Source organism: Oncorhynchus mykiss, chromosome 26 (assembly GCF_057628025.1).
Source record: "Oncorhynchus mykiss isolate SJ-2025 chromosome 26, ASM5762802v1, whole genome shotgun sequence".
Lineage (NCBI taxonomy): Eukaryota > Metazoa > Chordata > Actinopteri > Salmoniformes > Salmonidae > Oncorhynchus > Oncorhynchus mykiss.
This window is the reverse complement of record NC_143047.1, coordinates 27,830,448-27,858,138: the sequence shown is the minus strand read 5'-3', so window position 1 is coordinate 27,858,138 and position 27,691 is coordinate 27,830,448. Positions and strand designations below refer to the sequence as shown.

Sequence of the window (27,691 nt, the reverse complement as noted above, 5' to 3'; positions counted from 1 at the left end):
CTGAGCTGCTTTGCTGACTATGATCTCTGTTTCATGGGAATTGGAGGCTTTTAAGTGTTAATTTCTAGCCTGGAATCCAAACTGATATGCTGTTTCATCACTAAACACATTGTTCAGTCTGATTTCACCAGGCTAGTTCATTTCTCCATATGTCTTACTGATCAATCCACTGATGACTGGATCGGCAGACAGACTGATGGATGTAGAAGTGTCCTTACGCTCGCTGTACCTCTGTGTATTTTACACCCTCACTTTCTCACTCAACTTCCAGTCAGTATCTGATGTGATTTAACAGATAGATGTTTTATGTTCCTTGTTTTCTTCGGCTCAATGGTGGTGTATTCTTTCATTACCATATGACATGGCTCATCTGTGCTCATCCTCATGGTAACCAAGGGAGACACTGAGACTGGAATTCAGTATACCCTAAGTACCTGTTGTAATTATGTTTAGTGGAACAGTGCTTTCCGGATTGATACAGCACCGTGTAGGAGAACTGTCGGTACACCTTGGACTGCTAGGCAGGCACACATTTGGAAATGATCTTGAAGAGGAATGGGACGTTTTATTTTACATGGTGACAATGAAACGTCACAACAGGTTACATCTGTGGTAGAGACATTCATTTAGTCTCTTTCAGCCTTCATTTAGCTGTTCACTGAGCCTATATTGAACCCATTCATCAACGTATACAAGCCCACCAGACAGACAGCCCTGCCCTGTTGTCTAAACCAAGACTGATGAAGAACCTCCACTCACTGAAATAACATTTACTTTAAAGATGTTTTGTTTACCCCATTCACCTATGATGTCCTTTACCATGGTTTCTGTGTGTAAACTGAGAGACAGCCAGGTTGTTACTCTTCCTGAAAGTCAACCTAAATAGATTTAACATTGTCAGTTTGCCACTTTAGTTTGGGCTGGTTCCGACCACTAGGTCTCCTAGTGAATTCAATAGAACAACCTTCAACTGTCATTTTGTTCCACTTCATACCTAGTCTATCCCTAAATCGACCAGTGCCCTTAGGCAGAAGCCCAGCCTTTGCTGCTTCCAGATTACAATATTCACCCAAATATGATTGTTTTAGCAGGCTTTATTTTCAGACCCAACAGGCAGACAACAGGCATGGATTCATTCCTACTAGTGTGACAAGAAGCCTGCTTAATTTGCTATAGACAGACCCATAGCTCTGTTTAAGTTGAAATGTTAGTACTGAAGGGAGAGCTGGATTTGACTAAAGATGGAACAATATATTTGCTTTTATTATGTATTTTGATGAGATATTTCTGGTAGTTTGTTATAGGTCTCCCTATGTCACATACATCTACAGTGCTGAACTGACTGATTAGATCAGTCATAGACTCGCCTCACTGGCACAATGAAATGACCAATATGCAACAGACAGAGACGAATAAAGCACACACTACTAGACGTTAATTCGAATTTTCATTTTGGGTAAAGTAGGTGCTGAAATGACGAAAATTTATTATTGGCATTGTATTTTTTGTTTCAAGCTTGATAATATCCTAAAGTCAATAAGTCTGTTTTTGTTTTTGTTTGGTTGTTTCTTGGACTGTTGCAAAATTATCAAGTTGTGGTCTGTGTAGTGGAATATTACGTTATGAAGTGGGGAGGACAAGTTGTGGTCTGTGTAGTGGAATAATACGTTATGTAGTGGGGAGGACAAGTTGTGGTCTGTGTAGTGGAATAATACGTTATGAAGTGGGGAGGACAAGTTGTGGTCTGTGTAGTGGAATAATACGTTATGAAGTGGGGAGGACAAGTGGTCTGTGTAGTGGAATAATACGTTATGAAGTGGGGAGGACAAGTTGTGGTCTGTGTAGTGGAATAATACGTTATGAAGTGGGGAGGACAAGTTGTGGTCTGTGTAGTGGAATAATACGTTATGAAGTGGGGAGGACAAGTGGTCTGTGTAGTGGAATAATACGTTATGAAGTGGGGAGGACAAGTTGTGGTCTGTGTAGTGGAATAATACGTTATGAAGTGGGGAGGACAAGTTGTGGTCTGTGTAGTGGAATAATACGTTATGAAGTGGGGAGGACATGTTGTGGTCTGTGTAGTGGAATAATGTGTTATGTAGTGAGGAGGACAAGTTGTGGTCTGTGTAGTGGAATAATGTGTTATGTAGTGAGGAGGACAAGCATCTTAAAAAGTAATTTGTAATTTATTGGATTACTTTCTATAAAGTTATATAGAGGAAATTGAAGTTTAATTATTTTTATTAAACATATTCTGACTATCCATGAAGCCTGTCTTACTCTATTCTTTCACATTGACCCAGTTACAGGCACTTCAAGGAATCCAGAATTACAATGTTATTTATTGTTCACTGGCGATATACAGTTGAAGTCGGAAGTTTACATTCACATTAGCCAAATACATTTAAACTTAGTTTTCACAATTCCTGACATTTAATCCTTGTAAAAATTCCTTGTCTTAGGTCAATTAGGATCACCACTTTATTTTAAGAACGTGAAATATCAGAATAATTGTAGAGAGAATTATTTATTTCAGATTTGATTTGTTTCATCACATTCCCAGTGGGTCAGAAGTTTACATACACTGAATTAGTACTTGGTAGCATTGCCTTTAAATAGTTTAACTTGGGTCAAACGTTTTGGGTAGCCTTCCACAAGCTTCCCACAATAAGTTGGGTGAATTTTGTCCCATTCCTCTTGACAGAGCTGGTGTAACTGAGTCAGGTTTGTAGGCCTCCTTGCTCGCATACGGTTCTTTAGTTCTGCCCACAAATGTTCAAAAGGATTGAGGTCAGGGCTTTGTGATGGCCACTCCAATACCTTGCCTTTGTTGTCCTTAAGCCATTTTTCCACAACTTTGGAAGTATGCTTGGGGTCATTGTCCATTTGGAAGACCCATTTTCAACCAAGCTTTAGCTTCCTGACTGATGTCTTGAGATGTTGCTTCAATATTTCCCTGTAATTGTCTTGCCTCATGATGCCATCTATTTTGTGAAGTGCACCAGTCTCTCCTGCAGCAAAGCACCCCCACAACATGATGCTGCCACCCCCACAACATGATGCTGCCACCCCCGTGCTTCACATTTGCGATGGTGTTCCTCGGCTTGCAAGCATCCCTCTTTTTCCTCCAAACATAATGATGGTCATTATGGCCAAACAGTTTGTTTCATCAGACCAGAGGATATTTCTCCAAAAAGTACCATCTTTGTCCCCATGTGCAGTTGCAAACCGTAGCCTTGCTTTTTTATGACGGTTTTGGAGCAGTGGCGTCTTCCTTGCTGATTGGCCTTTCAGGCTATGTCGATATAGGACTAATTTTACTGTGGATATAGATACTTTTGTACCTGTTTCCTCCAGCATCTTCACAAGGTTCTTTGCTGTTGTTCTTGGATTGATTTGCAGATTTCACACCAAAGCACATTCATCTCTAGGAGACGGAACGCGTCTCCTTCCTGAGCGGTCTGACGGCTGCGTGGTCCCATGGTCCCATACTTGCGTACTATTGTTTGTACAGATGAACGTGGTACGTTCAGGCGTTTGGAAATTGTTCCCAAAGATGAACCAGACTTGTGGAGGTCTACAGTTCTTTTTCTGAGGTCTTGGCTGATTTCTTTTGATTTTCCCATGATGTCAAGCAAAGAGGCACTGAGTTTGAAGGTAGGCCTTGAAGTACATCCACAGGTACACCTTCAATTGACTCAAATTATGTCAATTAGCCTCTCAGAAGCTTCTAAAGCCATGACATCATTTTCGGGAATTTTCCAAGCTGTTTAAAGGCACAGTCAGCTTAGAGTATGTAAACTTCTGACCCACTGGAATTGTGATACAGTGAATTATAAGTGAAATAATCTGTCTCAACAATTGTTGGAAAAATTACTTGTGTCATGCACAAAGTAGATGTCCTAAACGACTTGCCAAAACTATAGTTTGTTAACAAGAAATGTGTGGAGTGGTTGAAAAATGAGTTTTAATGACTCCAACCTAAGTGTATGTAAACTTCTGACTTCAACTGTAAATATAGGATTATAAGTTCTTAGTTAATAGTGTGGTTAAAAAGTCATTTTCAAAACTGATATAGTATATATTGTTGTAAAGTATTACTTATTAATGTACTGCTTTTCTTCTGCTTCCTGTATGCCCTATTATGTTCCTACTCCACCCCAGGGGGCGCTTGTTGCTCTGTGAGTCTCAGCCCTCAGGCCTCTTATCATAGCAACCCATTGCAGATGACAAGTTGGGGCTTGTCTGTTGTGAGCTGTGAGCCAATGGGCTGAGCCAGAGCTTCAGCTTCCTCTCTGTCTCAGTGCACTGCAGCCTGCTGCTGCCTGCCTGTAGACTTATAGTAGCGCTCACTGCTCTGTGCTGCTCTGATGCTCACCCACACACCCACAGCTGTTCAGCCTGGCTAGTCCCACAGAGAGAGAAGCAGAGAGGCAGTGTGTCTCCAAGCCTCTACAAAACAGAATCACATCCTTCTCACGAGCCTCTGTAAGTAGCTTGTTGCATCACTGCAGCTCTTTTGTCTCTCTTTGTCTCTGTAACACTACAGGAAATAACATGTCACAGGATGTTGTTTGTTCTGGGTTGATGTGTGTCTAACTGATGTTATTATGGATGATGATCATGTATGATTTGTGGCTGGTAGGGGTTGTTAGATTGCCAAGATAAAATGCAACATTGTTCTGTTCCATTTCTCTGAAATGGATGCAAAACACTTTAGTTGTATATGTATTTTGAATGATGTGTGTGCCCCTGTAGAAAGTAAAAGTATTCTGGAGGTTGTCACTGACGCTGCAGTCAGTCAGTTCTAAAGATATTGCAGTGTGACAGAGAGCCAACATGGGAACAGAGAGAGGCGTGGTGGTGGTGGGTAAGATGACAAACTGATTCTGAAGGAGTTGGCAGCTGGTGACACATGTTGTCAGTTGGTGGGCCACTAGCCCACATCCGGTGTGTAGCCCACATGGGTGAGAGCATATGCATAGTAATATTAGTACCCAGCACATGGCTCATAGTAGCTACCTCTCCCTTATGACTGTAGCTTGCTCTCAGGAGGGATGTTACAGTGACAGAGTTAAAGCCTTACTATAACCATCAACTTCCACAGAACAGATAGGAAGGTTGAATTGACTCAGTGGGAGGTGAGCTAAATCCATTTTCCTGGTAGTGGATGGAGTAGAGCCAAGCCAACCAAGGCTTCGTCCCAATACTGCAGAGTGAGAGAGGGATAGGTTGGCCAGCAGACCTGGATTCATATGCTGTCTGAAATCTTTCAAATAATTGTAGCGTTTGCTTTAGAACAAGGCTGTAATGCCATATGAGCAGGGTTTGCACTTATATGACTATTCTATTGGTTCAATTGCGCCATGCAAGCTCAATCAAGCCCAGCTAAAGTTTTTGAAAGATTTCAAATAGTATTTGAACCCAGGCCTGTTGGCCAGTGTCTGGGATTGGAACAGTACGGTTGCTCGTAGGGAATGAATGAAAGGTATTTTTAGATTCAATGTTCGTGGTGTACTGTGTGACAGTGCATAGGAACACAGTGTACAGTTTTGACTCTGACAGAACACAGGAATTGATGTGGTTCAACATTGGCCTGTCCAGCCTCAGCCTGGCTCTGGCTGTAATTTACAGGTGTACAGTTATGAATCACGTCAGAATATCGAGAACTTCACCTGGCATAACCTTACATCTTATATTGTAGCCCTCTATTTCTCTCTCTGTGTTGCTCTTTCTCTCTCTCTACCTCTCTGTTGCTCTCCCTCGCTCCCTCTCTCTCTGTGTTGGTCTTTGTCTTTCTCTCTACCTCTCTGTTGCTCTCCCTCGCTCCCTCTCTGTCTCTCTCTGTGTTGGTCTCTACCCAAAGTGATACTCCTTAGTGTGGACAAAGTAAAACTGATTATCACCTGCAACCCATAACGACAGTCATTGCTAGCATCATCCTCAAATACCTTCCCAATAACCACACCCAGCTTATCTCACTGACTTACCATAACTTGAATGATTCCTCAGATATAGTACACAACATGTTCGGAATCAGCATCCACCTCCCCACTCACTGACCTATCTGGTTTATATACAAAACCAGTTGAACTTCATTTTCACACACTCATAGAGAGATCCTCTACCCCTTGACCTTTTCCACATTTTGTTGCTTGACAGCCTGAATTTTTATTTGGAATAAATTTAGATTTTGTGTCACTGGCCAACGCACAATACCCTATAATGTCAAAGTGGAATTATGTTTTTAGAAATGTTACAAAATTATTTAAAAATGAAGAGCTGAAATGTCTTAAGTCAATAAGTATTCAACCCCTTTGTTATGGCATGCCTAAATACATTCAGGAGTAAAAATGTGCCTAACCAGTCACATAATAAGTTACATAGACTCCGTGTGCAATAACAGTGTTTAACATGAACGACTACCTTCTGAATGACTACCTCATCTCTGTAACCGAACCATACTGTACAATTATCTGTAAGGTCCCTCAGTCAAGCAGTGAATTTCAAACACTGATTGAACCACAAAGACCAGGGAGGTTTTCCAATGCAAAGAAGGGCACCTATTGGTAAATGGGTCAAATAAAATAATCAGACATTGAATATCCCTTTGGATGTATCAATACACCCAGTCACTACGAAGATACAGGCGTCCCTCCCAGCTCAGTTGCAGGAGAGGAATGAAACTGCTCAAGAATTTAACCATGATACCAATGGTGACTTTAAAACAGTTACAGAGTTTAATGGCTGTGATAGGAGAAAACTGAGAATGGATCAACAACATTGTATTTACTCTATAATATTAACCTAAAGGACAGAGTGATAAGAAGGAAGCCTGTACAGAAAAAAAAATATTCCAAAACATACATCCAGTTTGCAGCAAGGCACTAAAGTAAAACTGCAAAACGTGGCGAAGAAATTAACTTTATGTCCTGAATACAAAGTATTATGCTTCGGGAAAATCCAGCAAAACACATCACTGAGTACCACTCTTCATATTTTCAAGCATGGTGGTGGGTGCATCATGTTATGGGTATGCTTGTCATCAGCAAGGGAGTTTTGTAGAGTAAAAAGAAACAGAATAGAGTAAAAAAAAATATTTAACCAGGCAAGCCATTTAAGAACAAATTCTTATTTACATTGACGGCCTAGGAACAGTGCCTTGTTCAGGGGCAGAACGACAAATGTTTACCTTGTCAGCTCAGGGATTCGCTCTTGCTACTTTTCGGGTACTGGCCCAACGCTCTAACCACTAGGGTACCTGCCGTTAAGCAAATCTGATTCAGTCTGCTTTCCACCAGACACTGGGAGACAAATTCATCTCAGCAGGAAAATAACCTAAAACAAAAAGGCAAATATACACTGGAGTTGCTTACCAAGACAACATTTAATGTGGCCTAATTACAATTTAGAACATCTATGGCAAGACATGAAGATGGCTGTCTAGCCATGATCAACCAACTTGACAGAGCTTTTAATAATAATGTGCAAATGTTGTACAATCCAGGTGTGGAAAGCTCTTAGAGACTTACCCAGAAAGACTGTAAAGTGATTCTAACATCTATTGACTCAGGTGTGTGAATACTTATGTAAATTAGATATTTCTGTATTTGATTTTCAATAAATTAGAAAACATTTCTAAAAAACATGCTTTCATTATTGGGTATTGTGTGTAAATCAATTTAATCCATTTTGAATTCAGGCTGTAACACATCAAAATGTGGAATAAGTCAAGGGGTTTGAATACTTTCTGAATGCGCTGTATGTGACTCTAATATGGTCTTACATTTGGCAGGAGGTTAGGAAATGCAGCTAGGTTTCCATCTCCTGTCTTCTCTTGAGAGTCAGGTCTGCCGATGGTGACCTTTCAATAGCAAGGCCATGCTCACTGAGCCTGTACATTGTCAAAGCTTTTCTTAATATTGGGTCAGTCACAGTGGTCAGGTATTCTGCTACTGTGTATTCTCTGTTTAGGGCCAAATAACATTCCAGTTTGCTCAGTTTTTTTGTTGATTCTTTCCAATGTGTCAAGTAATTCTCTTTTTGTTTTCTCATGATTTGGTTGGATCTAATTGTGTTGCTGTCCTGTTGTGAACAGAGTACCCGCTGGCTGAGGGGACTCCTCTTCAGGTTCATCTCTCTTGTGGAATTTAATTGCTCTTTTCTGGATTTTGATCATTAGCTGGAGTCGTCCTAATTCTGCTCTGGATGCATTATTTGCAGTTTTACGTTTTACATTGAGGATGTTTTTTCATAATTCTGCATAGAGTCAATTTGGGCTTTGTGAATGAATCGTTTGTGAGAGGACCCCAGACCTCATAACCATAGAGGGCTTCTGTGGTGCTGGTGTGTAGGTCAAGGTAGGTATATTGTTTTGTGTGATCTAGGGCAACAGTATCTAGGTGGAATTTGTATTTGTGTGGCTGGAAACGGGACCTTTTTTGGAACATTATTTTTGTCTTACTGAGATGAACTGTCAGGGCCCAAGTCTGACAGAATCTGCAGAAGATCTAGGTGCTGCTTAGTTGGGGACAGAAGCACCAGATCATCTGCAAAACAGCCAACATTTGACTTCAGAGTCTAGTAGGGTGTGGCCAGGTGCAGACTGAGCCCTCGCCAGTTTGTTGGTATACATGTTGAAGAGGGTGGGGCTCAATTTTTTGGGGCTAATTTTAACTGCATACATGTACACATTGTTTGTGTACATGTTTTCCCCCAACACCGCATTCCATAAATTTGTATAGGTGGGGTGTCAGTGGGCTGACTGTGAACGCTCTGAAAGACACTGGGTTGAGGTTGATGATAAAGTAGTTTACAGTACTGCTGCCAAGACATGAGCTGTAGGTGTACCTACCGTAGGAGTCCCCTCGAAGCCTACCATTGACTATGTACAGACCCAGCGTGCGACAGAGCTGCAGGAGTTGTGTGACCCGTTTTTGTTGGTTGTTTTGTCGTAGTTGTTGGGCATATTGGCGAGGGAATGCTGGCACCTCCAGGTAGGTTTTTGTCCCCCTGTGTTCTGAGTGTGTCAGGTTCTTGTTCAGTTCAGGCGTTTAGGTCTCCACAGACTAGAACATTTACCTGGTTCTGGAAATTATGATCTCCCCCTCTAGGATGGAGAAGCTGTCTTTATTAAAGTATGGGGGATTCTAGTGGAGGGATATACAGTACTGTACATTCCAAACGGTTCTACGGCTGTCTCCATAAGAGAACCTACATGGGTCCTACATGGAACCCAAAAGGGTTCTACCTTGAACCAAAAATGGTTCCTCAAAGGGTTCTCCTATGGGGACAGCCGAAGTACAGTGTTTGTAGCACACAGGACAACATTTTTATCTGTTGAGATTATTTCATTATTTATTTTAACCAAATGTAAAATGTTCCTGTTTTAATTTATTTAATAATGGTGAAGTCTCTCTCTCTCTCTCTGAATCCTTCCACAGCAGAACTGTAGAACTGCTAGACAAACTGAGAAACATTAAAAAACGCTAAATATGAATATTCCTCTTCAACAGGAAATATCGTATTTTTGCAGTTCATCATCGTTTTCATCTCATAGCTGAAGGCCAGCCCCCTCCCTACACACACACACACACACACACACACACACACACACACACACACACACACACACACACATTAAATTGACTCTAAATACAGTACACAAGCCTTTTGGGCCCAATTATCTCTGAGATGACTTAATATCATTACTGTGTGGTTCGTGTTGTAAATTTAAACTGTTGTTTCACATGTTTCTCATGCAAGGAAGTATAATGATGATCCTATTTATACGGTCTCATGTACCGCTCTAAAGGGTTTTCAAACCTCTGCCTGGTGTATGCATTATGTACAGGTGTCCACTGCTACTCCACTGACTGACACGGAGCTATACTCTACCAGCGGAGGTGCTGTGAGCGGCTGGAGGTCGTCATGGCAACCCAGAGACATGTACCCAGTGACAGTCTGGCTAGAACATTCAGGTCAGCTATGGTGGGCATGTGTCTGTGTGGGCCTCATACGTAACTGTAGTAGACTGTAATGTGCCGCAGGGGAAATGTATTTGGGCCTGTAGCCTATGGTAGAGTACACTGTGATCTATGGTCAGTGTACAACACATGTTGTTTTACTACAGTGCCTTGCGAAAGTATTCGGCCCCCTTGAACTTTGCGACCTTTTGCCACATTTCAGGCTTCAAACATAAAGATATAAAACTGTATTTTTTTGTGAAGAATCAACAACAAGTGGGACACAATCATGAAGTGGAACGACATTTATTGGATATTTCAAACTTTTTTAACAAATCAAAAACTGAAAAATTGGGCGTGCAAAATTATTCAGCCCCTTTACTTTCAGTGCAGCAAACTCTCTCCAGAAGTTCAGTGAGGATCTCTGAATGATCCAATATTGACCTAAATGACTAATGATGATAAATACAATCCACCTGTGTGTAATCAAGTCTCCGTATAAATGCACCTGCACTGTGATAGTCTCAGAGGTCCGTTAAAAGCGCAGAGAGCATCATGAAGAACAAGGAACACACCAGGCAGGTCCGAGATACTGTTGTGAAGAAGTTTAAAGCCGGATTTGGATACAAAAAGATTTCCCAAGCTTTAAACATCCTAAGGAGCACTGTGCAAGCGATAATATTGAAATGGAAGGAGTATCAGACCACTGCAAATCTACCAAGACCTGGCCGTCCCTCTAAACTTTCAGCTCATACAAGGAGAAGACTGATCAGAGATGCAGCCAATAGGCCCATGATCACTCTGGATGAACTGCAGAGATCTACAGCTGAGGTGGGAGACTCTGTCCATAGGACAACAATCAGTCGTATATTGCACAAATCTGGCCTTTATGGAAGAGTGTCAAGAAGAATTTCTTAAAGATATCCATAAGTGTAGTTTAAAGTTTGCCACAAGCCACCTGGGAGACACACCAAACATGTGGAAGAAGGTGCTCTGGTCAGATGAAACCAAAATTGAACTTTTTGGCAACAATGCAAAACGTTATGTTTGGCGTAAAAGCAACACAGCTGAACACACCATCCCCACTGTCAAACATGGTGGTGGCAGCATCATGGTTTGGGCCTGCTTTTCTTCAGCAGGGACAGGGAAGATGGTTAAAATTGATGGGAAGATGGATGGAGCCAAATACAAGACCATTTTGGAAGAAAACCTGATGGAGTCTGCAAAAGACCTGAGACTGGGACGGAGATTTGTCTTCCAACAAGACAATGATCCAAAACATAAAGCAAAATCTACAATGGAATGGTTCAAAAATAAACATATCCAGGTGTTAGAATGGCCAAGTCAAAGTCCAGACCTGAATCCAATCGAGAATCTGTGGAAAGAACTGAAAACTGCTGTGCACAAATGCTCTCCATCCAACCTCACTGAGCTCGAGCTGTTTTGCAAGGAGGAATGGGAAAAAATGTCAGTCTCTCGATGTGCAAAACTGATAGAGACATACCCCAAGCGACTTACAGCTGTAATCGCAGCAAAAGGTGGCGCTACAAAGTATTAACTTTAATGGGCTGAATAATTTTGCACGCCCAATTTTTCAGTTTTTGATTTGTTAAAAAAGTTTGAAATATCCAATAAATGTCGTTCCACTTCATGATTGTGTCCCACTTGTTGTTGATTCTTCACAAAAAAACAGTTTTATATCTTTATGTTTGAAGCCTGAAATGTTTATTTTATTTTATTTATTTATTTTACCTTTATTTAACCAGGTAGGCAAGTTGAGAACAAGTTCTCATTTACAATTGCGACCTGGCCAAGATAAAGCAAAGCAGTTCGACAGATACAACAACACAGAGTTACACATGGAGTAAAACAAACATACAGTCAATAATAAAGTATAAACAAGTCTATATACAATGTGAGCAAATGAGGTGAGAAGGGAGGTAAAGGCAAAAAAGGCCTTGGTGGCAAGGTAAATACAATATAGCAAGTAAAACACTGGAATGGTAGTTTTGCAATGGAAGAATGTGCAAAGTAGAAATAAAAATAATGGGGTGCAAAGGAGCAAAATAAATAAATAAATAAAATACAGTTGGGAAAGAGGTAGTTGATAGGGCTAAATTATAGGTGGGCTATGTACAGGTGCAGTAATCTGTGAGCTGCTCTGACAGTTGGTGCTTAAAGCTAGTGAGGGAGATAAGTGTTTCCAGTTTCAGAGATTTTTGTAGTTCGTTCCAGTCATTGGCAGCAGAGAACTGGAAAGAGAGGCGGCCAAAGAAAGAATTGGTTTTGGGGGTGACTAGAGAGATATACCTGCTGGAGCGTGTGCTACAGGTGGGAGATGCTATGGTGACCAGCGAGCTGAGATAAGGGGGGACTTTACCTAGCAGGGTCTTGTAGATGACATGGAGCCAGTGGGTTTGGCGACGAGTATGAAGCGAGGGCCAGCCAACGAGAGCGTACAGGTCGCAATGGTGGGTAGTATATGGGGCTTTGGTGACAAAACGGATTGCACTGTGATAGACTGCATCCAATTTGTTGAGTAGGGTATTGGAGGCTATTTTGTAAATTACATCGCCAAAGTCGAGGATTGGTAGGATGGTCAGTTTTACAAGGGTATGTTTGGCAGCATGAGTGAAGGATGCTTTGTTGCGAAATAGGAAGCCAATTCTAGATTTAACTTTGGATTGGAGATGTTTGATATGGGTCTGGAAGGAGAGTTTACAGTCTAACCAGACACCTAAGTATTTGTAGTTGTCCACGTATTCTAAGTCAGAGCCGTCCAGAGTAGTGATGTTGGACAGGCGGGTAGGTGCAGGTAGCGATCGGTTGAAGAGCATGCATTTAGTTTTACTTGTATTTAAGAGCAATTGGAGGCCACGGAAGGAGAGTTGTATGGCATTGAAGCTTGCCTGGAGGGTTGTTAACACAGTGTCCAAAGAAGGGCCGGAAGTATACAGAATGGTGTCGTCTGCGTAGAGGTGGATCAGAGACTCACCAGCAGCAAGAGCGACCTCATTGATGTATACAGAGAAGAGAGTCGGTCCAAGAATTGAACCCTGTGGCACCCCCATAGAGACTGCCAGAGGTCCGGACAATGTGGCAAAAGGTCGCAAAGTTCAAGGGGGCCGAATACTTTCGCAAGGCACTGTATGTTACACATTCTTCCTATTATGGAGTTGGTTCTGATTTGGAGGAAGAAAAGTAGAAAAGTGGCTGTATGGTTCTTTAAGGTGTATTTTGTTTAGGTCCTGTGCCAGAAACCCTAGTGAGGTCATCTCCACTAGACTGAGAGACATGCTCCACACCTTCGTCCAGCACTACCAGGAACCATGGGAAGAGAACTGCAGCCTAGACAGAGGTGTGTGTGTTTGTGTCTGTGTATATGCATGTGTTGATATATTGACATTTCAGTAACTTCCTGTTGTTTGTAGAGAGAGGAGTGAAGTTCTCCAGCCAGACAGAGGCTTTGTACTACAGGGTTCTAGAGGCTGTCATCAATCAGGAGAGGAAGAGGCTGGGAGCCAAAGACATTTCAGTGAGTCCTCTGCCCTCTGCTGTGTATGACTGGAACTGCATTGTTTAGTGTCATTACGCGTTCACGTTACAATTCCCTCTGGGGGCACTGTTGTATAGACATGTATAGTATAGAGGTTGTCATTGATGACTTGTTTCTTGGCAGGGCATTCTGGAGCATGATCTGTTCCAGCGCTCTCTAGTGGCCTGTTGTCTGGAGATGGTAATCTTCTCCCATCAGCCACCAGGCAGCTTCCCCCTGGTCATTGACATCTTTAGCCTGGCGCCATACGATTTCTACAAGGTAACATCTACACAAAACACCTGCAGTACATGTCATACTGTAATGTAACATCGTAGGTTTTGTGTAAAGGAGGTGGTTTCACGTGATAAGTAACCTTACCTGAAAACTGAAGCATTATGTTAGCTCCTCAAGCTAATGCCTAGGCTTGGGCTCAGAGGGCTTACACAGTCTTGGGGCATACAGACGTCCTGGGTTCAAACACGTCTACTGTAATCTTAGTGATCTATTTAGGTGCTCTTTAACCCTCTACTGTGTGTGGTGTGTGCCAGGTGATAGAGCTGGTGCTGCGGGCTGAGGAGGGTTTGCTGCCGGGTGTGGTCAGGCATCTGACCCATATAGAGGAGCAGATCCTGGAGAGTCTGGCCTGGAGGAGAGACTCACCACTCTGGGACCAGATCAGAGCTGCTAAGGGTCAGGGACAGCTGCCTGCATACCATCAGGTTAGTGGGCAAAGGTTCAAATTCACCTGTTTGTCAACTGGGCAAAATATACAGTGCACCCTCTCAAAATATATAGAGCAACACCGCTGGCGCACTCAAAACAAGTTGGTCTAATATGGCAGCATGGCGGCTGTCGTTCCATTCAATAGAGGAAACAAAATGATCCCAAACTTAAGGTAACAGATGGTTCTATGTGTGTTCAAGGTGATGCTCCCCCAATACTCAGAGGACACAGACAAGATGGCCAAGATCCCTCCCAACCCTTCACACTTGACCCCAAGCGTTGTGAATGGGATCCATGGAATTGACCTAAACTCCCCGATTACCCACCATGAACGCTACAGCTCACCCCCTGCTGGCTCAAAGACGGCTACTTGCCCTACCACACCAGTCAGCCCATCCCAGTCCTCCTCTGTCATTGTTACTGGACAGACTGTAGTCACCATGGCATCAGCCACTGTCACCCCTAACAATGACCAGTCAGTCACCATACCGATTCGAGGTAAAGACTTTCCCTCAGATGAAACCCAATATGGCCATAGAAATGACAACCCTAATAGAATACTGACATAATGTAATACATCTTATAATAAATATGTTATATACCTTGTTTACATATCACAACAACCAGTGCTATTTGTTCAATTAAACCTCTTCCACACCCAGGCATTGCCAACGACCGGGGAGCCATCACATTTACCTTCAGAGTTGTAGGTCAGCCCATTCCTCCACAGCAAGTCTCCAGCACCTCTACCCAGCAGCCCCAGAACCCTCTACCCTCTACCCAGAGTAAGGGCTCCATCTCACTGTTCCTCCGCAAGGTAGGCTTTACTCAGATTTCTACATACCTGAGCTGGCCTGAATGCTATGAGCCTAGATATTTAGTTACAAGATCCACAAGACAAAGGCCATACTCCTTCCCTCTGTCTCAGGTCTACCACCTGGTGAGCATGCGTCTGAGGGACATCTGTGTTAAACTGGACATCTGTGAGGCTCTGCGGCTGAAGATCTGGACCTGCGTTGAACACTCCTTGGTCCACTGCACTGACCTCATGCTAGACCGACACCTGGACCAAATACTCATGTGTGCCATCTATGTCATGGCCAAGGTAGCACTATTTGCTTTGCCTCTAGACGTTTTGCTATACTTCCTTAATGCAGATGGTTTTATGACTTGGGTGATCGACAGCAAGGCATTCAGCCTTCTATACCTCTTCAGCTGTGTATTGATGATTATAATGTAATATATTACCTCATTTCCATGTTTATGCTGTGTGTTGCTCATGCAGGTAACCAAAGTGGACATGCCCTTCAAGCTCATCATGCAGTGCTACAAGACTCAGCCTCAAGCAAGCAACTGTGTAAGGAGATCAATGTTTTGCTTGCTTTTGTGTGTGAGTTAAATCCAACTCGTTTGTTATTGTGTAGTTGATGAAGTCTGTATTGTCCTTCTGTCAGGTATTCAGAAGTGTTCTGATCTCAGGGAGAAACACCAAGACCTCACAAAACTCTCCTGGAGGATCCAACAGAGAAAACAGTTAGACAAATAGAAAAATATATACATTCACATGGATATGTTTGCATCATAATGTGCATGAATTAACAAATTATTTCATGAAGAATGATTTTTGAATGTGATGCTGCTCTGTTTTCCAGTTGATGTAGACCCCAGCAGTAGCTTGCTTACCTACCAGAGCCCTCCCACCCATCCTACAGGACGCAGATCTCCCTGTAGACAGAACCAGGAGGAGAGAGGACACCTCATCTATTTCTACAACACCGTCTATGTCAAACAGATGAAGGACTTTGCCCTGCGCTACACCTCCAGCTCTCTGACCATAGCCGGGGTGAGGGGACATTTTCATATACTACCTAATGGAGTCAGTAGTTGTCATACACAATACGTAGGAAACACTTTACCAGTGGTCTCAAATATGTCCAAACTGAGGTATAACATCATTGGTACTTACAGGTTGATAGAAGTAAGAGCAGTCCTTGTACATATACAGTGCATTGTTCCTAGGCCCAGTGCTTTCATCACTGCCCAGAGATTCTGACGACATTCTGGTCATTTTCCCATGTACAGGTTGAAACCCCTCCCCTTTCGCCATACCCCATCCAGCGTATTGGATCCTTGCGCAGACTCCGCCCCTCCAACCACCATTCCCTCTACATCTCCCCCCACAAGCCCAGCACACACCCCTCCCCCCGCACTGGGTTCCTCTACTACGTCAGCAGAAGCCCCTCAAAGGTCAGAGGTTGGACATACCTCTCTAACCCTGCTAACGGTTACCTAACTAACCCTCTTCTATACTTCCTGTCTGAAGCCTAACTAACATTACACATATTTTAACTTCAATTACTGTGAAAAGCAAAAGGCCTGGTCATCGTAAATACACCGTACATACAGTCATGTGTGTTGCTAATCGTTGTATCCCAACTGTATCCCACAGCATCTGAGAGAGATCAATGACATGATGAGGACATTTCAATCACGCACCAGGAAGCGCTGTGCAGCCCAGCTGCAGGAGGACGGTGAGGAGGAGGGTGGGCCGCTTGTGAAGAGACCCTGTCAGGATAGACCTTCAGACTGGCAGAGAAAGCTCAGGGACCTCGGCCAGGACTTCAACCAGGCACTGACCAGGGCCCAGAACCAGCAACAATCCCAGACCAGGGCCAAGGCACAGCACCAAGCAACGGCACACAAGGGGACACATTGATGACATCTCACTTTCGTTGACTTACCGTCATGCTTCACACTTCCATCATCAGTGTCTGTGGTCCATATTCTTCCAATAAGTGTAGACCTCCAAGGAGAATGGATGATGTGGATCTACAATGTTAGAAAGAATTGGCATCATTAGCACTCAGTGAAGTTCTCTTAGCAAGCAATGTTCATGATTAGAAAAGCTGATTTGTAATAATAATTAGGGTATTGTAATAACCTGAGGGTAACTAGGGCTTTGTATCAAGTATCATATTATACATATCATATACAGTATATATTTCAACATTTTAGTCCTCTGTGAACCATGTCCTAGTTACCTAAGGAAGCAGTAAAGGATTTGTGTTGGTACTGAGCACTGTGTACAGTTTGTTTTTGGTGAGAGGGAGGGGTCTCTCTCTGGAACATACAGTAGTAATTACTTTCAATTTTCAAGTTGAATTTGTCACATGCACAAGTACAGTGAAATGCTCAACTTGTAAGCCCTACCCCACAGTGCAGTATTCAAAATAGAAAACAGTATAACTAATTTAAAACATATCAAACACAGATAAATGTATATGACATATTGGTGAGCCTTTTAAAATGATTATACATGTATCTGTTGGACCAGATGTTAGATAATATTATGTTTAATTGGCACTTTCAGTTTCACATGTTGCATTTCTCTACCAGTGTTTCATTTGTACTGATCTGTGGTACAAATCCTTTACTTCTTTGTATTGTGATGTTGGATAAACATAACTCAGTTTTTACATCTCCTTACCCTACCGTCAACATTACCACAACATAGTGAGAGTCACTGTGGAAAAGAAACATAGCTCCATGTTGAATATATTGTCACTCATAGACAACAAGGTCATAAACAGCATGTGACATACCAGTCTTGGTATATTAGTCTCATGTCGATATAGTAAAATTGTTATTTTGTTAATTTTCAAAATGGCATATTTTGAAAAACATCCGAACAAATGGCCATTCACTTTCATAGTGCGGAAAATTGGTTTCCATGACGGCCTAGTGATTGAGTAACAATACCCATACTGTTTATCAGTAACTATGTCCTGACACGCTATGGGAAGTTCATTCTTAACTGATGTTGCTTGGCAAGCAAATCACAATAATCCTCTAAGAACCAATCAGCAAAGGCCTGTCAACTAAAACCCTGAGAGGTCAGTATAGAAAATAGAATCCCTAGAATGGGGAAGGCCCTCAGACCCATTAACTTGAATCGGAATGTCCGTTCTAGGGATTCTATTTCTATGGTTACACAGGTGCCCATGCAGGCTCAGCCCTATAGGAAGTATCCTGGTCGTCATGGAAACCAGGGGGACCTGCTTCCACAACAGTTATTTTCAGACTTCATAAAAAACCAACAACCTCAACAGGACGTCTGTTTTAATCAGTCTCCCACTGGACAGAACCATGGGGTGCAACACCAGCAGGGGTGCTGTCGTGGTGGACCCTTCTAAAAAGTCAGAGACCAGACCAGCGTCGGCCAGCTCGACCAGTAAGGCCACCGCTGAGGAGACTAAAGAAACTACAGAGAAAGACAAAGATGAAACAGAAGGCATATCAAGCTGCGACTGACCTCCATCTTCTTAACTCAAACTCCTCAAAGTAAGATATCTGTCATTCTGCCAGTTACACTTTTATGCTATCTCATCACCCAAATATGGGCAAATACAATTATCTGTATTATGTTTTGGGTCACTTTCTTTAGTCAATCAAATGGAAGTTAACTATTCTAATGATTAAGCCATAAACAAGTTGAACAAATGATGACTATCCCATTGGGTAGCACTATGATACAATCACCTCTATTACTTCTCTGTCTGTCTGTGGCTATTTGACATGACCAGATGTGATGTATAGCTAGTGAGATGGTCTCTCTCTCTCTCTCTCTCTCTCTGTCTCTCTCTCTCGCTGTGGAAGCGTGCGTGCGTGTGTGTGTGTACAGATTGGCCTTTCTGCAGGTGAAGGTGGACCTGTCTGCAGAGAAAGGCAATGCTGCACAACTGTCCATCAACCCCTGTGTCATCTGGTACCAGACCAGCCACACACCCCGCTCCACTCTGTGATGTAGACCTACCAGCCACACACCCCGCTCTACTCTGTGATGTAGACCTACCAGCCACACACCCCACTCTGTGATGTAGACCTACCAGCCACACAACCCGCTCCACTCTGTGATGTAGAACTACCAGCCACACGCCCGCTCCACTGTGATGTAGACCTACCAGCCACACAACCCGCTCCACTCTGTGATGTAGACCTACCAGCCACACAACCCGCTCCACTCTGTGATGTAGACCTACCAGCCACACACTCCACTCTGTGATGTAATCTACCAGCCACACACTCCGCTCCACTCTGTGATGTAGACCTATCAGCCACACGCCCGCTCCACTCTGTGATGTAACCTACCAGCCACACACCCCGCTCCACTCTGTGATGTAACCTACCAGCCACACACCCCGCTCCACTCTGTGATGTAGACCTACCAGCCACACACTCCACTCTGTGATGTAGACCTACCAGCCACACACTCCACTCTGTGATGTAGACCCACCAGCCACACACTCCACTCTGTGATGTAACCTACCAGCCACACACTCCACTCTGTGATGTAACTTACCAGCCACACACTCCACTCTGTGATGTAACCTACCAGCCACACACTCCACTCTGTGATGTAACCTACCAGCCACACACTCCACTCTGTGAGGTAACCTACCAGCCACACACTCCCCTCTGTGATGTAGACCTACCAGCCACACACCCCACTCTGTGATGTAACTTACCAGCCACACGCCCGCTCCACTCTGTGATGTAGACCTACCAGCCACACACCCCGCTCTGTGATGTAGACCTACCAGCCACACACCCCGCTCCACTCTGCAATGTAACCTACCAGCCACACACTCTGCTCTGTGATGCAGACCTACCAGCCACACACCCTGCTCTGTGGTGTAATCAACCAGCCACACACCCCGCTCCACTCTGTGATGTAGATCTACCAGCCACACACCCCGCTCTGTGGTGTAATCAACCAGCCATACACCCCGCTCCACTCTGTGATGTAGATCTACCAGCCACACACCCCGCTCTGTGATGTAGATCTACCAGCCACACACCCCGCTCCACTCTGTGATGTAGATCTACCAGCCACACACCCCGCTCTGTGATGTAGACCTACCATCCACACACCCCGCTCTGTTATGTAGACCTACCAGCCACACACTCCACTCTGTGATGTAGACCTACCAGCCACACACCCCGCTCTGTGATGTAGACCTACCAGCCACACACCCCGCTCTGTGATGTAGACCTACCAGCCACACACCCCGCTCCACTCTGCAATGTAACCTACCAGCCACACACTCCACTCTGTGATGTAATCTACCAGCCACACACTCCGCTCCACTCTGTGATGTAGACCTACCAGCCACACGCCCGCTCCACTCTGTGATGTAACCTACCAGCCACACACCCCGCTCTACTCTGTGATGTAACCTACCAGCCACACACCCCGCTCCACTCTGTGATGTAACCTACCAGCCACACACTCCACTCTGTGATGTAACCTACCAGCCACACACTCCACTCTGTGATGTAACTAACCAGCCACACACCCCGCTCCACTCTGTGATGTAGACCTACCAGCCACACACTCCACTCTGTGATGTAGACCTACCAGCCACACACTCCACTCTGTGATGTAGACCCACCAGCCACACACTCCACTCTGTGATGTAGACCTACCAGCCAGACACTCCACTCTGTGATGTAACCTACCAGCCACACACTCCACTCTGTGATGTAACTTACCAGCCAGACACTCCACTCTGTGATGTAACCTACCAGCCACACACTCCACTCTGTGATGTAACTTACCAGCCACACACTCCACTCTGTGATGTAACCTACCAGCCACACACTCCACTCTGTGATGTAACCTACCAGCCACACACCCCACTCTGTGATGTAACCTACCAGCCACACACTCCGCTCTGTGATGTAACTTACCAGCCACACGCCCGCTCCACTCTGTGATGTAGACCTACCAGCCACACACCCCGCTCTGTGATGTAGACCTACCAGCCACACACCCCGCTCTGTGATGTAGACCTACCAGCCACACACCCCGCTCCACTCTGCAATGTAACCTACCAGCCACACACTCCGCTCTGTGATGCAGACCTACCAGCCACACACCCTGCTCTGTGGTGTAATCAACCAGCCACACACCCCGCTCCACTCTGTGATGTAGATCTACCAGCCACACACCCCGCTCTGTGGTGTAATCAACCAGCCACACACCCCGCTCCACTCTGTGATGTAGATCTACCAGCCACACACCCCGCTCTGTGATGTAGACCTACCAGCCACACACCCCGCTCTGTTATGTAGACCTACCAGCCACACACTCCACTCTGTGATGTAGACCTACCAGCCACACACCCCGCTCTGTGATGTAGACCTACCAGCCACACACCCCGCTCTGTGATGTAGACCTACCAGCCACACCCCCCGCTCCACTCTGCAATGTAACCTACCAGCCACACACTCCGCTCTGTGATGCAGACCTACCAGCCACACACCCTGCTCTGTGGTGTAATCAACCAGCCACACACCCCGCTCCACTCTGTGATGTAGATCTACCAGCCACACACCCCGCTCTGTGGTGTAATCAACCAGCCACACACCCCGCTCCACTCTGTGATGTAGATCTACCAGCCACACACCCCGCTCTGTGATGTAGACCTACCAGCCACACACCCAGCTCCACTCTGTGATGTAGACCCACCAGCCACACACCCCGCTCTGTTATGTAGACCTACCAGCCACACACTCCACTCTGTGATGTAGACCTACCAGCCACACACCCCGCTCTGTGATGTAGACCTACCAGCCACACACCCCGCTCTGTGATGTAGACCTACCAGCCACACATCCCGCTCCACTCTGCAATGTAACCTACCAGCCACACATTCTGCTCTGTGATGCAGACCTACCAGCCACACACCCTGCTCTGTGGTGTAATCAACCAGCCACACACCCCACTCCACTCTGTGATGTAGATCTACCAGCCACACACCCCGCTCCGTGATGTAGACCTACCAGCCACACACCCAGCTCCACTCTGTGATGTAGACCCACCAGCCACACACCCCGCTCTGTTATGTAGACCTAACAGCCACACACTCCACTCTGTGATGTAGACCTACCAGCCACACACTCCACTCTGTGATGTAGACCTACCAGCCACACACTTCACTCTGTGATGTAGACCTACCAGCCACACACCCCGCTCCACTCTGTGATGTAGACCTACCAGCCACACACTCCCCTCTGTGATGTAGACCTACCAGCCACACACCCCGCTCTGTGATGTAGACCTACCAGCCACACCCTCCCCTCTGTGGTGTAACCTACCAGCCACACACTCCGCTCTGTGATGTAGACCTACCAGCCAGACACCCCGCTCTGTGATGTAGACCTACCGGCCACACACCCCGCTCCACTCTGTGGTGTAGACCTACCAGCCACACACTCCGCTCTGTGATGTAACCTACCAGCCACACACTCCGCTCTGTGATGTAGACCTACCAGCCAGACACTCCCCTCTGTGATGTAGGCTTCCTGCCACAGGTTCCTTACTCTGTCTACTGTTGCTGGTCCAGAACACTCTCTCAATCTCTCAACTGGACCTTCAGTGTCCACAGTGCCATGTTTATATCCTGTTAATGTGCTAGTATGGTCATTGTAACAACAATGAGACATGGTAGTAAATGTACAGATTCAATCTGACTAATGTCCTTTATTGTTCTTACCTCCATCTCTATCTCACTCTCTATCACACACCTCTGTTCTAAGGTGGCAGTTACAATCAGTTATTTAAAAAGCTTCCAATCCTGCCGCAGGCTAAACCAAACAGCAGCCAAATCAGTAGGCTTTGAAGGCAGTTTTTTTCCCAGCTGTACAGCATATTACTGACCACTCCAGCAGTCCTAGGCTCCAACACTACATAACACTGCATCAGGAAGCTGTTACAGCTCTGTGTTTGGGTAGACAGCAGCCTGCTTGTTATTACCCATAAAGTAAATGGTTCCCAAAGATACAAATACATGATACTGCAATGCCCTTTTCTGCCACCAGGGGGCATATAAACATACCAACAGTTCTGTATGTCACCACCAGGGAGCAAAAGTGATCCATCAGTATTTGGTGGACTGTCCAAGGCCCTGGTTCATTTGCTCAAGACATTTATTAATCTGAAATATATTGTACATTTATTACCAGCGAGTGAATAGAGCTGGAAGGGAATAGCCTTTTCACAAAGCCCATATCACAAATACCCATCACAGAGGAAGCGGGAAATTACATGAAAATATTACCATTATACAAATGGAAATTGTGATTGAATAATGTGTTTGAGAAGATAAATGAAAAGCACTTTGTTGGAAAATGTGGTTCTAAATAGCTTTTTAATTTCAGATGTGGGATAAAACAAAACTAATTTTTACCCCATTTTCACTGGCAATTGATTAGTGGTTCCACACCTGTAGAGAGAAGGGCTCTTATCTTCTCATTATCAGTTAATTAATATGCATGCACACATGTCTATTATCTTTCCTCTGCCATTTAGCAGAATTGAGACATTGATGTTGTAATGGCCTTGGATGACTTCTCTCTCTGTTGCTTTAAGGAGAAATAAGACACATGATTAACATTGTCTTTAATTGTTGTAAGAGACAATTTAATTAAAATAAAATAAAAAGGAAAAATATGTCATCACCATTTCACTCTATCTATAAACACAGCAACTCTTATTTGATTGGCTGTATTTAAGTTAGCAGCTATTCTATGGTACTGTAGCTTTACGAAACAAGCCATTTGGTGCTGTCACGCCCTGACCTCAGAGAGCCTGTTTATTTCTCTATTTGGTTAGGTCAGGGTGTGATTTGGGTGGGCATTCTATTTTTCTATTTCTTTGTTGGCCGAGTATGGTTCCCAATCACAGGCAGCTGTCTATTGTTGTCTCTGATTGGGAATCATACTTAGGCAGCCTGTTTTCCACCTGAGTTTGTGGGATCATGTTTTTGCATAGTAGCTGTATAGCCCTGCAGAACTTTACGTTCGTTTATCTTTTGTTGTTTTTTTGGTGTTCATTTTTGTCACACCCTGACCTTAGAGATCCTTATTATTCTCTATGTTTGGTTAGGTCAGGGTGTGACTCAGGTGGATAAGTCTACGTTTTCTATTTCTTTGTTTTGGCCGAGTGTGGTTCCCAATCTATCGTTGTCTCTGATTGGGGATCACATATAAGTTGTCATTTTCCTTTTGGGTTTTGTGGGATCTTGTTTTCTGTTTAGTGTTTCTGCCTGACAGATCTGTGTGCTTTCATTTTCGCTTTTGTTATTCTTGTTTGAGTGGTTTTTAAATAAAAGAATCATGAACACTTTCCACGCTGCGCTTTGGTCCACTCTTCCTTCCAACGAGAGCCGTTACAGAAGATCCCACCAAAAACTGACCAAGCAGCGTGGCCAGGAGGACAGGACATGGGAGGACATCTTAGAGGGTAAAGGATCCTGGACGTGGGAGGAGATCCAAGCCGGAATGGATCGCCTTCCATGGGAGCAGACGGAGGCAGCGAGGGAGGAACAACGTCGACACCGGGGTTCGCGACCTCGAAACAAGCACGAGAGGCACACGGGGAGATTGGCAGTCAGGGTTTAGACCTGACAACTCCCCGTGCTTACCGTGGGCAGCATGTGACCGGTCAGGCACCGTGTTATGCGGTTCCCGACCTCGAAGCAAGCACGAGAGGCACACGGGGAGCCCGGGGCACACGGGGAGATTGGCAGAGTCAGGATTTAGACCTGAGCCAACTCCCCGTGCTTACCGCGGGGAGCGTGTGACCAGTCAGGCACCGTGTTATGCGGTGACACGCACGGTGTCTCCAGAGCGCATTCACAGCCCGGTACGCAGCCAGGACGGATTGTGCCGGCTCAGTGCTCCTGGTCTCCGGTGCTTCTCTTCGGCCCAGGATATCCTGCGCCAGCTCTACGCACGGTATCCCCAGTTCGCCAGCACAACCCAGACTGGCCTGTTCCAGCTCCCCGCACTTGCCGGGCTACAGGGGGTATTCAGCCAGGACGCGTTGTGCCGGCTCTATGCTTCAGACCTCCAGTGCGCCTCCACGGTCCAGTATATCATGCGCCGGCTCTACGCACTATGCCCCAAATGCGTCTTCATAGCCCAGTGCATCCTGTGCCAGCTCTCCACACTCACCGAGCTAAAGTGGGTATCCAGCCAGGACGTGTTGTGGCAGCTCCACGTACCAGGCTTCCAGTACGTCTCCTCAGTCCGGTCAGACCTGTTCCAGCTCCACGTACGAAGCCTCCAGTGATGATCCATGGCCCGAAGCCTCCAGTGATGATCCATGGCCCGAAGCCTCCAGTGATGATCCATGGCCCGAAGCCTGCAGTGATGATCCATGGCCCGAAGCCTCCAGTGATGATCCATGGCCCGAAGCCTGCAGTGATGATCCACGGCACAAAGCCTCAAGTGTCGATCCGCAGTCCGGAGTCCCCAGCGACGGTCCCCAGTCCGGAGGCCGCAGCGATAATCTACGGTCCGGAGGCCCCGGCGACGATCCCTTCCACCAGAGGCGCCACCGAAGTGGGGGGAGCCTCAAGCGGGGGGGACGACGACGACTGTCACGCCCTGACCTTAGAGATCTTTATTATTCTCTATGTTTGGTCAGGTCAGGGTGTCTATGTTTTCTATTTCTTTGTTTTGGCCGAGTGTGGTTCCCAATCAGAGGCAGCTGATTATCTATCGTTGTCTATCGTTGTCTCTGATTGGGGATCACATATAAGTTGTCATTTTCCTTTTGGGTTTTGTGGGATCTTGTTTTCTGTTTAGTGTTTCTGCCTGACAGAACTATGCGCTTTCGTGTTTGCTGTTGTTATTTTTGTTTGAGTGTTTTTGAAATAAAAGAATCATGAACACTTTCCACGCTGCGCTTTGGTCCACTCTTCCTTCTACCAACGAGAGCCGTTACAATTTTAAATAAAGATGATGTACACTTTCCACGCTGCGCTTTGGTCTCATTCCGACGACGGACGTAATAGGTGCACTGTGTATACCTAAGAAAGAGATGTATTGAAGAGTGATAGGGAAATGTTTTACTTGAAAGACATACAGAAGGGAATAAGATATTAAATTCCTCACTCTGCCAGGGTTTGCCTATTAGAGAATCCAAGGCCTCACCTGTTGAAGCAAAACCTGGGTGAAAGTCAAATTAATTCATGTCCTGATCTTCAATGTTCCACTGCCATAAGTGCATATTGTATTACCAGTGAAATATGAAGTCCTATAGAAACTAGTCTGACTGGATATCTTTGCAGTTGTGCACAAATGGCCCTCGGCATGTGTTTTGTGTTCTGTATTATGCACAATGTCATTAGCTTTTTATCTTTATGGTTTGAGCCAAATTTCACATAGCAGTGGATGTTGTTATGGTTGATCACATGATTGTACAATAGAAAGAGATAATACATGCTTCATGACTAAAACAGACATTATAGAGGATGATTATGTCACTAAACCATAGTGGTTCAGAAGTCCAGCTGTTGATAAGGGAATATTGGGAATATTAGGTTTACAAACACCATTTTCAAACAGAGATGTGCTAACCAATAAAGGCTAGCCTGGCAGTCTAAAATGAAAAAGGGCATCTGAACACTACGCTGGGGTGTAATCTGCTCCTCTTGTAATGGGACATTTATATGATTAGTATAATGGTCTGTCATTAGAATAAGTATTCATGTTATTTCCTGCAAACCACTCTTTAAAGATGTGTTCTTCACAGGCCTCGTTTGTGAATATATGATCAGAACCCTGACAGACAGAGAGCATCTTTAATCTTTCTCTGGCCTTGAAGAATGTCACTGATCTCCCTGTAACTGCAGGGAGCAGGGCTGATCAAATCCACATTGTGTGTGTGTGTGTGTGTGTGTGTGTGTGTGTGTGTGTGTGTGTGTGCGTGTGTGTGTGGATCACATCTACTGATTGTTTGTGGGGACTTTATTTCACTATGAAATCACCCAGATATTCATAATTGTTTGTCAAAGCCATCTGTTCTGAAGTGTCACAGTGGTTCCTTTGGAGTGGCCTGTTCACATCGCCAGTTGATTGATCGCAAAAGAACCAGATGTGTGCCAAGAGAGGTCAACTTTCATTTAAAGTAAAGTCAGATACAGCGTTTTCCCCTTATTTGTGATCCCGGAAGCATATGTATACACCCAAATGCTGTCATGTATTATCTAGGAGTTGGAGACAGATGTAAGCATTAGGTTTCTGCCTTACAGAATGGGGACATTTAGAACATTTGAGTTTTTCTGAGTCTGATCTTTATTTGGTCTGCACGGTGGAAGCATGGTATTCAGAACAAACTCACAAACAAGACTCATTTTACGTGGAATTTCTACCAACGAATAAGTAAACAACTGTTAACAGAAGCTAATGCTTCTAAGTGGTTGTGTCATACTTTCTCGGACTATACACAAATAAAACCTGTATGAATCCCTCACATACTGCAGTGCATGCTCTACCTGATAATGGTGTTTAGTACCTTTGAATCCACAGTACTTCATTTTTCTGCTCTCTCTCTCTCTCCCTCTCTCTCTCTCTCCCCTCTCTCTCTCTGTCTCTCTCTCTCTCTAATTCCTCT

At 44.7% G+C, this 27,691-nt stretch overlaps 1 protein-coding gene across 2 annotated transcripts; it reads left to right on the top strand.

Moving 5' to 3' along the window:
* The first annotated feature begins 4,222 nt into the window (after positions 1-4,222).
* LOC110511520 (retinoblastoma-like protein 2) lies at positions 4,223-17,302 on the top strand. 2 transcript variants are annotated; one of them, XM_036963797.2, is made up of 14 exons: positions 4,223-4,488; positions 9,854-9,980; positions 13,211-13,323; positions 13,397-13,500; positions 13,645-13,782; positions 14,052-14,222; positions 14,427-14,724; positions 14,889-15,043; positions 15,155-15,331; positions 15,512-15,583; positions 15,681-15,759; positions 15,879-16,069; positions 16,309-16,473; positions 16,676-17,302. In XM_036963797.2, exons 2-14 carry the CDS (start codon positions 9,931-9,933, stop codon positions 16,940-16,942), a joined length of 1,980 nt encoding a protein of 659 aa, XP_036819692.2. In that variant the 5' UTR covers positions 4,223-4,488; positions 9,854-9,930; the 3' UTR covers positions 16,943-17,302. The 2 variants fall into 2 exon arrangements, with proteins under 2 accessions (XP_036819692.2, XP_090078757.1); XM_090222631.1 differs by having other exon boundaries at positions 4,225-4,488; positions 15,939-16,069.
* The last annotated feature ends 10,389 nt before the right edge of the window (positions 17,303-27,691 follow it).

Excerpts from the sequence above, each read along its gene's own strand:
- LOC110511520 (XM_036963797.2), top strand. The coding sequence starts at position 9,931 with ATGGCAACCCAGAGACATGTACCCAGTGACAGTCTGGCTAGAACATTC. Across the intron at positions 15,044-15,154 it reads TCTCACTGTTCCTCCGCAAG|GTCTACCACCTGGTGAGCAT; the intron begins GTAGGCTTTACT and ends CCTCTGTCTCAG. Across the intron at positions 16,070-16,308 it reads GCTCTCTGACCATAGCCGGG|GTTGAAACCCCTCCCCTTTC; the intron begins GTGAGGGGACAT and ends TCCCATGTACAG.